We start from the raw sequence: 11,963 nt of genomic DNA, 5'->3' as shown, positions 1-11,963 counted from the left end.
AGAGTGACAGCAAAATATTCTCAAATTCCAAAAGATAGTGATTAAATCACCACAGAATGAATTGGCCTTCCTCTCTCCTGACAGTCTTCTGGAAAGAGTAGTCCATACACTTTCTTTGAAAAGTATAATAAGGAGGACCAGCAGTTGGTGTAATGGCTATGTCACTGGACTCCCATGTAGTGGACTGCGGTTCAAGTCCTGAACCTGGTGGCTTAAACTCATGCTAGGCGCGTGTGCGTGTGTGCCCAAGATCCTGAGAGGAGAATGGAGGAGAAGGGATTGTGGCATGGCCATCCCTCCTGGGGGGTGATTTCTTGCTTTCTGTCTCTCTCTCTGTCTTTCTGGCGAGCACATGTGCCCTATAGCAAAAAAAAAAAAAAAAAGTATAATGAACAATGAGCTGATGCCTTTTTGTCTCACTTCTCAATATTTTTTCCCTTCTCAGTCTCTATGATCTAGTTTCCAACCCACTCACTCACCTTACTAAAACTACTTTCCATGTCTGACAACTTGTCTGCTAGCCACATTCTCCTTTGTATTTCTTCAATGCTTGACACATGATCAACTGCTCTTTGAATGCAAGCTCTCTCGGCTTCATTTGGGTCCTTTTATTTATTCTGTTGGTCCTACTTCATTCACTTTCCTCATCACTGAGGACATTTTCTCTGGTTTGGTTCCATATCCTTTGTGTTAATCTTTTGATGGAAAGCAGCTCATTTAGGCCCTTGTCTTTAAATAGCCTCTCTATAGATTTCCCAAATCTTCATTTCTAACATCAACTTGACCTTCCCACTTGACCTCGATCGAATTCCATATTCTAAACTCTCAACATGTCCCTACTTTGAAATTCCCACCTCAAATTCAACATGTCCAAAACCACACTCATCAAACCTATGCCTCCCCCTAAATTTCTCACTTCTGTCCCCAACACCATTTTTATCCATTATGTTCAATCAAGATTTTGGGGTCACAGAAGATGACTCATGGGTTACTCCAGATCCCGACAAATGATTTTTTGAATGATATATCAAAGCTTATTAACATGTATGTACATTCATACATATAATCATACTGATAACTAGGGTTTCCTACTTAAAATTATAGTATAAACTTATGAATCCTTCCCCTCCCCCCATTCTTTGTCTCTGAGAATAAGTAAGAAGAAAACAAGGAAAAAAGAAATAAAATTCCTCTAGCTCTACTCTCCAAAGGGACAGGAAAAACTTCTGTTACCTCCCAGGGTTGTGATAGCTGTTAAACTGAATCTTTTCATGCATCTCTGAAATGACCATACAAATTTAAATAAATAAATAAAACCACGCACGGCCCCTGACTGCAACACCAAGTCTGAGAATCTTATAAACTTTGAAGTATTCATAAATAGAGAAATAACCATTCAATTCCAGCAAAGCTGCCTCTGAAGTTCCCTCTTCAATCCTGGGAATGTGGAAAATGAGGGTCTCTAAAAAGCACTATGCAGAGGAGAGTGAGAGGAGCAGAGAACCTAGGGTTGGTAGAGAACAGACAAAATCATTCCAGGAAAGAAATGTCCTATCCTACATTAAAACACATAAACATCCAGGCCAGCAGGTGGCACCACAGTTAAGGCACTGGACTCCCACATGGCCAACCACAGCTTGGGTCCTAGACTAGGCAACTTGAAAATCATGCTGGGCCTGGGTGCATGTGAGCCCAAAATTCCAAGAGGAGAATGAAGGAGGAGGGATTGCAGTATGGCCATCCCCACTGGGGGTGATTTCTCACGTTCCCTCCCTGTGTCTCTTTCTGTCTCTTTCCAGCTAGCACAAGTGCCCTATGACAAAAAACTTTTTTAAAAAAGCTATTATTTTCATTATCACTGGCGCTTTTATTATTGTTTTCACTATTATTTATTGTTCAATATGATTACAATTTTTCTTCCTCTTCCTATAACAGGAGGGTGGTAATATGCGGGTCTACAGCTCTGAGTGGTTTACAAAGTAAGTGGTTGGGGAGCTAGTCCCGGGTCCCTGGGCACACAGGGTGAAGATAACTGGAGAAGTGTTGGGGAAAGTTCAGAGAAAACTCCATTACTTACCAGACAGCTGAAGTTTTTGCTGGATCCCATCTAGCTGACCGTACGGTTCAAGGTCCCAGAACTGGCAGCTTGAAAAACACGCCAGGCATGTGTGCCAGCGTGCGTGCCCAAAATCCCAAAAGGAGGGAGAAATGGAGAAGGGATTGCTGCACGGAAACTAAGAGAGACAGCACTGGCTATAGAGAAAGGGTTTGAAAGTGGGACTCCAAATGAAAGTTTCAGAAAGGCAACACTTCGGTGCGACCAGAAGCTATATTGAGAAGTGTCTTTTTTTGAGGTAAGGCAGAAAGGGAAAGAAGTTAGAGGGAGAAATTAAGGATCCTGCAGAAACAAGAGTGAACCATAAAATCAAAAAACACATTAAGCCCTCCTTTACCAGAAGACTCTTCCTTTAAATAAACTGCATCATACTAACAGAAGAGGGTAGTATTTAAATAAAAACCTCAGCGGTCACCCCAAAACCCTCATCCTTGTCCATAAAAAATGACCAAAACAGAATTGTTCCCCTAAACAAGTCTACAGTAAAAAGAAAACAGAAAATGAAAACCAAAACATCCATCAGATTAAATTTGTCCTCTGAAACACACACACACACACATACACACACACACACACACACACACACAAAACATAACCACTAAGCAGAATATTACTGTAATACAAGACTTCAAATACAATAAAATAATCTCAAGAAAACACTTGGAGATGTGTGAAATCACATTGAAACATAAATTTAAAAATTAAAAACATGTGTCTAGGGTCCAGCAGGTAGCATGGTGGTTAAGGTGCTGGACTCCCACTTGGTTGACCATAGGTTGAGTCCTGGGCCTGATGGCTTGCTTTCTTACTTTCTCTCTCTCTCTCTCTCTCTCTCTCTTCCTCTGCCTCTGTGTCTCTCTGGTGAGTACATGTGCCCTGCAGAAAATTTTAAAATAACAATCATAAATAAAATTTTAAAAAATAATTCTTTTTTAAAAATGTATGTCTATTTAAAACCAAAAGAAATGGAAAAGTTTCTTTTAGTCAGAAAAGAAAGGTATGGGCCAACCCGTGGCATGATGGTTAAAGCAGCTGAACTCCACATAGCGACCATTTGGTTTAAGTTTTGGACCAAAATTTTTCATGGCTTGAAAAACATGCTAGGCACATGTGTGTACATGCCCAAAATCCCAAAAGGAGGGAGAAGTGGAAGGGAAGGGATTACTATGTGACCATTCTTTACATGGATGCTTTCTCACTTTCTCTCTCTTTTTCCCCCTTTCCCATGAGCACATGCACAATCTGGCAAAAATTACAAAAGAAAAGGAAAATGTATGTACTATACTTGGTAAAACTGAGCTGGAATGCCCACCTCAAGTTCCTAAAATAAAGTAGAAATGTAACTCTACATATAAGCAAAGCAAGATGGCATAGTAACTAACCTCTTTTGTTTCAGTATTCCAAAAGACTGTCACATTCTCTTTCATCACAAGTTGAAACTTAGATTTTGTGAATATATATTCTCCAATTTTCACAAAGGTAATATCTCCATTGTCACCTAATTGCCAATTTAGAACATCATAGTATCCGGTCACATCTCCATTTTCATCTATCTCTATTCTCACTCCACCTTGGGTTGTAAACTTGAGTGTCTTCATATAGAACATTAGCTAGAAAGTAAGGAGGGAAAAAAAGATTACAGGGAAAAAAGCAATTTCAAAAAATTTAACATAAAACAGTTTCAAACTCGTATCTATTTTAATTTGTGAGACTGGATTTATTTTTCTTCCTCTATACTTGGCTGTCTAATACAACAATCTCTAGCCATATGCAGCAGTGGGAACTTGAAAAGTGGTAGGTCAAATTGAGATGTACTTTCAGTATAAAATACACATTGGATTATAAAGACTTCATTAGAAATATTTTTTAACCGTCTCATTAACAATGTTACATTATTGGGACCAGTAAATGGCATAGTAGTTAAAATGCTGGATTCCCACATGACCAACCACAGTTTGAGTCCTGGACCTGGTGGTCTGAAAATCACACTGGTTATGTGTGCCTGTGTGCCCAGAGTTCCAGGAGGAAAGCAAAGAAGGAATTGCAGCATGGCCATCCCTGCTGGGGGGAATGATTTCTCGCTTTCCCTCTCCCTGTCTCTTTACAGCAAGCAAACATGCCCTATGGCAAAAACCTAAAATAATAATAATAAGGAGAATTTCACATTAATATTTTTATATAATTACATGTTAAAATATTATTTTGAATATCTTGACCTAAATATATAATATTGGGAGCAGCAGTTAGCGTCATGGCTATGTCGCCGGACTCCCACATAGTCGACCGCAGTTAGAGTCCCGGACCCGGCGGTTTAAACTCACACCGGGTGCATGTGCGTGCGTGCCCAAGACCCCGAGAGAAGAATGGAGGAGAAGGGAGTGCAGCGTGGCCATCCCCCCTAGGGGGTGATTTCTCATTTTCTATCTCTCTGTCTCTCTCTTTCTGGTGAGTGCACGTGCCCTATAGCAAAAACATCTCTCTCTCTCTCTCTTTCTCTCTCTCTCTCTCTCCATATATATATATATATAATATTAAACTTATATATATATATAAAATATTAAACTTAATGTCATCTGTTTCTTTTTTGTTGTTAATTTGGCTGCTGGAAAATTCTAATTTACCTATGTAGCTTATATAGTTCTATTGAAATACTGGTTTTTTTCTTTTTTCTTTCAAACATTGGTTTCTACTTATACACAGTGGTATCTAATATTTCCTAATCCCCATGTTGAAGGAACAGTGAATATTTTTACGTCCCTCCTAGATTTTTTTCGTTGATAGGTACCAGCACAATCCCCCAACCACCACTGCTGCTTTCCCTGTGTCCCAGGTGCCTAGAGATATGGAAATTAGGAAGGATCCATTACCTGCCCTTACTGGAGAAGCTAGACAAACAGGCACTGATTGTAAAAACCAGTGCACTCTATGTTGCTATTGTCGAAAAAGTGTTAAAAGGGTAGAGTGAGGGCCTGACTACCTTTCCCAGTGTTTAGATAATAAATTAAGCAATAGTAACTTACCATACAAAATGGTTCTCTAAATTGCAAAAGAAGCACTTGGCGAATTTCTTTTATAATGAAGGAACTTTGGCACTTAAAATATAACTTAATTTACCATTGTGCATTTAACACAACTTCCTCAATACCAGTGAAAACACCTAGCCCTCAGATCTTGGTTTACAAATTCCATTCCTCAGTAAATGGAAACAGGACGTTTTGGAGAAATGGCTAACTATAGAGATGGGGCAGAGATAGGACAAGATAAGCTGGAAGATCTTGGGATTCCAGGAAGGAAGGAAGTGCTCAGAAATGATAAGGATGTGTCAAGGAAACAGGAGCCAACTCAAAGTGGCCCTCAATGGTCAAATATGAAAAATTTTGAGCAAGAAAACAAATAACAATAGTTACAGATGATTACTCATTGAACTGCAATAAATATCTATGAGTCCATATTGATGTTGATAAATCAGTAGAGGAGAAATAGGATTCGAGCTAAGAAATGTAAGAGGAAAGAGGGAAATAGAAAACTCATCATTGGACCAGCTTCACGGCCTAGTGGTTAAGAGAGCTAGATCTCAAATGGCCATTTGAATCCCAGCCCCAGTGGCTTGAAATACATGCTGGGTGCATGTGTGTGTGTATTCAGAGTCCCAACAGGATGGAGAAATGGAGGGAAAGGGATCATGGCATGACCAGGCTCCATGGAGTAGGGGGAACTTTCTCCTCTCTCTGTCTCTCCCTCTCTCTGATGAATTCACAGGCCCTCTGGCAATTAAGAAAAGCAAAGCACAGAAAAAGAAATCATCATTTTCCAAGTAACACAGTAATAGTTACTTCAGGCAGGAAGCACCGTGATGCAGGCCCAGCCACAGTGGTGCTCGCTGCTACAACACATGCGTGTAGGGGGCTGGGACCAGGGGGGAGACCGAGGCTCCGCTCCAGGTCCAGCCTTAGGGCTGAGCACCGTGGCGCATGCCTGCAATCCTAGCAACTCGGAAAGCCTGAGGCCGGAGCATTGCAACACAAGGAGATCCTGTCTAAAGTAAAATAAAATAAAAGGAAGATAAAATTTTGTGGGAAAAAGTATCATGAGAAACAAAATGTTCTCAGAGCCTCAAAATATTGCCCACTATGTAATTATTAATTACAAAGGAAAATACAGTAACTTCATAGTGGAAAAACTTGGTGACCTCACTCTATTTAAGTGACCAAAGTTAATACCAGTGAAACTTTACATCAAGTGTCTCCTTGACATGAAGCAGAGAAAAGGACACATTGTCACTTCTATTGTATTCTTACCAGAAATGCATAACTCTCTATCTAATCATGAGAAAAAAATAAGATAAAACCAAAATGAAAATCATTCTAAAAACAGCTGACCAGTACTCACTGAAAAAATCAAGGTCACAAAAAATAAACAAAGAAAACAGAACTGGGGGCCAGTAGGTGGTGTGGTGGTTAAGGCACTGGACTCCCACTTGACTGACTGTAGTTCGAGTCTAGACCTGGCAGCTTAAAAATCACATAGGACACATATGTGTGCTTGCCCAAAATCCTGAGAGGAGAGTGAAGGACAAGGGATTGCAGTGTGGCCATCACTCCACAGGATGATTTCTCACTTTCTCTCTCACTGTCTCTGTCTCTCTCTCTATGGCAAGTGCATGCACCTTATGGCAAAACCAGAAAAAAAGAAAAAACTGTCACAAGTTGCAGGAGTCTGAGGAGACACAGAATTAAATGCAATGTACAATTTGAAAATAAAAATTATAATGACAGGCTGTCAGGTGGCATGGTGTTTAAAGGCACTGGATCCCCACATGGCCAACCATGGTTTGAGTCCCAGAACTGTCAGCTTGCTTTCTATTTCTATGTCTCTGTCTGGTCAAATTTAAAAATAATAGTAACAAATAGAAATAAACAAATAAATAAATATTTTAAAAATTATAACAAAGAGCTCATGTTCCCAGCCATTTGGACTGTGTTGGAGGTGACAAACAATTTAGTGTTGCAGGAGAGTGAAGTGGTGAGGGACATGGACAGAGAGATAAAATCAGAGATTGTGACAGGGCCACACCAGTGGTGGTCATCATTTACCCTTTATAGGTAGAAGGTAAGGTACTGAAGAGTACAAGCAAAGAAAGTTGGAGAAGGTCGCATCTTGATGACATCACTTAGGCTGCTGCATCCCAACCTGAGTTGCTGGCACATCAGACCTAAGACAGGAGATGTGGGGGCCAGTCCCAAAGACAGCCACCAACAGTCTTCATCCTCTGGCATGCCAGCCCTTGTCTGACTCCTTCCACTTTGCTTAAAAACTACATCTTCCACTTTGACTTGTAATTAGATAAAGCTATCTGATGAAATTGAGGCTAAAGGGATGTGAGGAGAATTGCATGTAGTTCTCAAGAACTAGCCTGAAGTGGAGGAGTGTGCACATCACCCTTGATCCTTCCCACTGGTGGACGTGATGTTTGAAGCCCAAGTGGCCATTGTGGATTCTAAGACGAATCCCTATATTGTGGGAGAAAAAAACCTATCTGGATGAAGGCACTGGGTTTGTTTGTGTTTTTCAGGGTTTTGTGGGGTGGGGGGAATGTTTTATCATTCACAACAAAGCTAATAATCACTCTATTAACAAAACAAGAACTTCAAAATACCCATGTAGGCCACACAAACAAGCCATGATTTTAGATGGGCATGTGACGAAATCACGTCTATTCTGTACGAAGGCAAATCAATACGTTTTGCTTTGTTTTGTTAAGATTTTTGCCATAGGGCACGTGTACCTGCCGGAGAGAGAGACACAATGAGGGGAAAAGTGTGAAGTCACACTATAATCTCTTCTCCTCCATGGTCCTCCTGAGATTTTGGGTACACATGCACACATAGCCTGTTTGATTTTCAAGACTCCAGGTTGAAGACTCGAACTGCAGTCAGCCATGTAAGTGTCTAGCACTTTAACCACTATGCCACTTGCTGGCCCTGAATCAATAGTTCTAATAGCATGAATTCTTAACATCCTCAAACTGTTGGGTTGTTGGGAAAGTCGTGAAGCATTTTTGTATTTAAAAAAAAAAAAAAAAGATAGGAAAATATGTCATGACTTTCCAACAATCTAATATAACGTGAAGTAAAACAACAACTTACCTGCCAAGGCTCAAAGTCAGGTATGTAGGCACAGGTGTTTCCTGGAATATATGGCCCACGTCCTTCTTCACATCTGCTTAGACGATCCAGGGCGATAGCCATGGAGTACACAGCTTGTCTGACGTTGTTTGTAATTCGTAACTGAGACACATCCAGATAGGTATTTTTAAGGTCTTCCAACTTCTCCTGCCCAGTACAGAATTTATCGGACATGGCATATAGTCTGTCTTCTTTGCCAGTCATATTCACTCTATGGTCAACATTGTATGGGACACTACTATTGGGCCAGGTGCAGTTAAAAGCGGTTTGCCAGAATTCAATGGTCAGGACATCATTTGGATCCTTGCTAGGATGGATGTCGTAAAGAAATTCTTTAAAGCCTGGTATATCAGCTCGTGGTACTCCGAAGCCAATGGTGCCACCGAAATATGGGAAATACTGAGGATTCGCAATGAGGGCTGACGTAACCCAGGCTTCGCTCGCTATCCACGTTCTGTCGGTTATGTTGTGGTAAACCATTTCCAGCACAAAAGGACTGAGGTCAATGTCAGATGCAAAGAGCACGATGACTCTGGCAGTGGAACTCTTTATGGCATCAACGGCTTTCTGCATCTTCTCATTGGAATAGACTTTGGGAATGGTTTCAGAGAATGCGATGCAGAGGTTGGCAATCTCTGCTTTTTCCTTGAAAAGCTTTATTCCGTATTTTCCATAATCATCATCACCTGCGATAGCACCTATCCAGACCCACTTAAAATGTCGTATAAGGGCTACCATGGCGTCAGACTGGAACGTATCACTGGGAATTACTCGAAGATAAGAAGGAAACTGGTATTTGTCACTAAGAAGTGAGGTGGTAGAGGCATAGCCCACCTACAATCAAAAATATTCATGTGTTATTAGAAAACAATAGACAAATCTTGAATTACACAATTTCAGAATGTTTTTATTGAAGAAGAAGGAAACTTAACAATTCTTCCTTGGGGGCGGCAGATGGCATAGTGGTTATGTCACTGGATTCCCACATGGCCAAATGTGGTTCAAGTCCTGGACCCAGTGGCTTAAAAATCACACCACTGTTGCATGTGTGCCCAAAATCGCAGGAGGAGAATGGAAAAGAAGGGACTATGGCATGGCCATGCCCTCCTCAGGTGATTTCTCACTTTCCCTCTCTCTCTCTCTCTCTCTCTCTCTCTCTCTCTCTCTCTAGCCAGCACATGCACCCAAGGCAAAAACACTCTTAAAAAAAATTATGGGGGCCAGTAGATGGCGTGGTATTTAAAAGCACTGGATTCCCACATAGCCAACCACAGTTTAAGGCCTGGACCTGACAGCTTGCTTTCTCACTTTCCTTTTCTCTCTCTGTCTCTCTCTGGTCAAATTAAAAACTAATAATAATAACAAATGAAAACAAATAAATAATTTTTTAAAAAATAATTCTGGGACCAGCAGATAGAGTAATGGTTAAGTTGCTGGACTCCCATGTAGTCAAACGTGGTTCAAGTCCCGGACCTGGTGGCTTAAAACTCACGCCAGGCGCACGTGCATGTGTGCCCAGAATCTCGAGAGGAGAATAGAGGAGAATGGATTGTGGCATGGTCATCCTCCCGGGGGGGGGGGTCTGTCTCTCTGTCTCTCTCTCTGACTCTACAGAGAGTGCACATGCCCTCTAAAAAAAGAAAAAAGATTTTACTCTTACCTTCTTCTATAAACAAAAGAATTTCTATTCCTTTCCTTACTCAGTAGGTGGAAATCACTGAAGGGAACACTCTGGGCCTCCCTATTGACCCCTGACCCCTCCCCAAGAAAGTTGGGGGAGCCAATTATTATATTAAGATGACAGCATGAAATGTACTACTTTTCACAAGTGGCATTACAGCACTGAAAAGGAAGTCACCTAGTCTTTCCGCTATGCTTCCCTGAGACAAGTCAAGTGAGCCAAGACATCCAGGCTCTTTCTCAGATCTAAATTCTCATCAATATAGATCACGGAGTGAGTGAAATCACAATCCATTTGGCAAACCCAGTTATCTCTCTCTGTCTCTCTCTCCCTCTCCTCATCTCTTTCTCTTCCATCACCAGCACTTTCACTCTTTCTCTCCTCTTCTCTTTCCTTGTTTGTCTCTGCCAGAACTTCTGAGCGTGTAGGTCCCAAGGCTTAGCTAGAGAAAAGTGACAAGATATACAACCTCAACCTCAGGATTAGACCATAATTCTTCAACAAAGTTACCTGAAGCCCTCACTTTCCTAGAGAAATGAAAAGGTACTTTTTCTCATTTTCTCAGTGACTGTTGTACGTATTTTCCTCCCATGAGAACTGCAGGAGGCAGGCCAAGTGCCCATGGATTCTAGTCATACTACATGTATTTATTCTATAGATTACCTTTAACCTCATCAGTTCTATAGTTAAAAACATATTCTAGAAGCAGCAGATGGCGTAATGGTTACATCACTGGACTCCCGCATGGTCAACTGAGGTTCAAGTCCGAGATTCTGTGCTTCAAACTTGCACCAGGTACGTGTGTATGCATGCCCGGAATCCTGAAAGGAGACTGGAGACGGGATTGCGTGTGGCCATCTCCCCAGAGGGTGATTTCTGGCTGTCTCTCTATCTCTCTGGCGTGCGGACGCACCCTATAACAAAAATCTCTCTCTAAAAAAAGAAACATATTCTAAGACTGGGGCATTAAAATGTGAATAGTCCAGACTTCTTAACATGACTGATGATTAAGCTCTGAATAAGATCACCTCTAAATAAACCTGACTGAGCACAGTAATTTGGGCTACACCTGCACCATCTCTGTCTTCCAACCTAACCCCGCCTCACCCAAGTACCTTGCTATTTGCTGAAATTTCCACAGCATTTCTGTTTCTTTATAAATTAGCACCCAGCACAATATTCTGAGATACCTGAGGTAAATAATACAACCCTAGAACTCCGGAAGCAGCAACTGATAAGGATGATTCACCTGACCCAACAGTTCCTGCCAGATATTCCATCCACTCTCCCTTGTCCTATTCCATCCCCTTTCCATGGTATTGATACCTCACCTGCAAGGGGACCTTTTACACTATAATTCCATAACTCTGTGACCACCAATTCCTTCATGAGTGTCAGAATATGCCTATTTTCTCTTTCCTCTACCTTCTGTCTTATTCCTCACTGGCTAAAGTTTACTTTCTTCTTTGGAATCAAGCAAGAAGCCGCATCATAGAAGCCATACATATGAAAGAATCTCGCTTGAGACAGAGACAGCTGACTTCCAGTTCTGACTATATCATTTATTACTAGCTCTTAGACAAGTTCCTTAAACCTTCTGAACCTCAGCTTCCCCGTGAGTGAAATTAGAGTAATGCTAGCTACATTTTAAGGTTGCTCAATATATTAAATAAGATAAATGGGAAAGCTTCTGTCACATAGGAGAGTTTTCTTTTACTTTTGGAGATTCACTGCAAGGATTTAAATAAGAAATTCTATTTAGCGGTTTCTAGCTGGTGCCTGGACCATGGCTGGGATTTGGTGGAAGGCAGTTCACAGCTGCAGCAGTCTGTTTGAGCTGCAGGAAGTCTACACCACGGGTGCCTCCTGTGTCACCAACCTCTTCTCTTGGTTCTGTTTCTGACTACCTTGCTGTTCCTCTTACATTTGTATTTGCAGTTTTATAAGAAGCGCTATGTAAATGCTACTTGTTACAATTATC

The 11,963-nt window shown here is 41.2% G+C and overlaps 1 protein-coding gene across 1 annotated transcript in view; it reads right to left on the bottom strand.

Moving 5' to 3' along the window:
- The window catches only part of LOC102498204 (vomeronasal type-2 receptor 1), a 30,126-nt gene that overhangs the window by 5,328 nt on the left and 12,835 nt on the right, over positions 1 to 11,963 (bottom strand). The window contains exons 3-4 of the mRNA XM_006149768.1: positions 8,263 to 9,135; positions 3,499 to 3,726 (exon numbers count right to left, since the gene is read on the bottom strand). Of these exons, the coding sequence (XP_006149830.1) occupies positions 3,499 to 3,726; positions 8,263 to 9,135 (1,101 nt within the window). The remainder of the gene's footprint in view (positions 1 to 3,498; positions 3,727 to 8,262; positions 9,136 to 11,963) is intronic.

The sequence above is a fragment of the Tupaia chinensis genome, unplaced genomic scaffold (assembly GCF_000334495.1).
Source record: "Tupaia chinensis unplaced genomic scaffold, TupChi_1.0 Scaffold000272_1, whole genome shotgun sequence".
NCBI classification, from domain to species: Eukaryota; Metazoa; Chordata; class Mammalia; order Scandentia; family Tupaiidae; genus Tupaia; species Tupaia belangeri.
The sequence above is the reverse complement of the archived record's forward strand: the minus strand, read 5'-3'. Positions and strand labels throughout refer to the sequence as shown.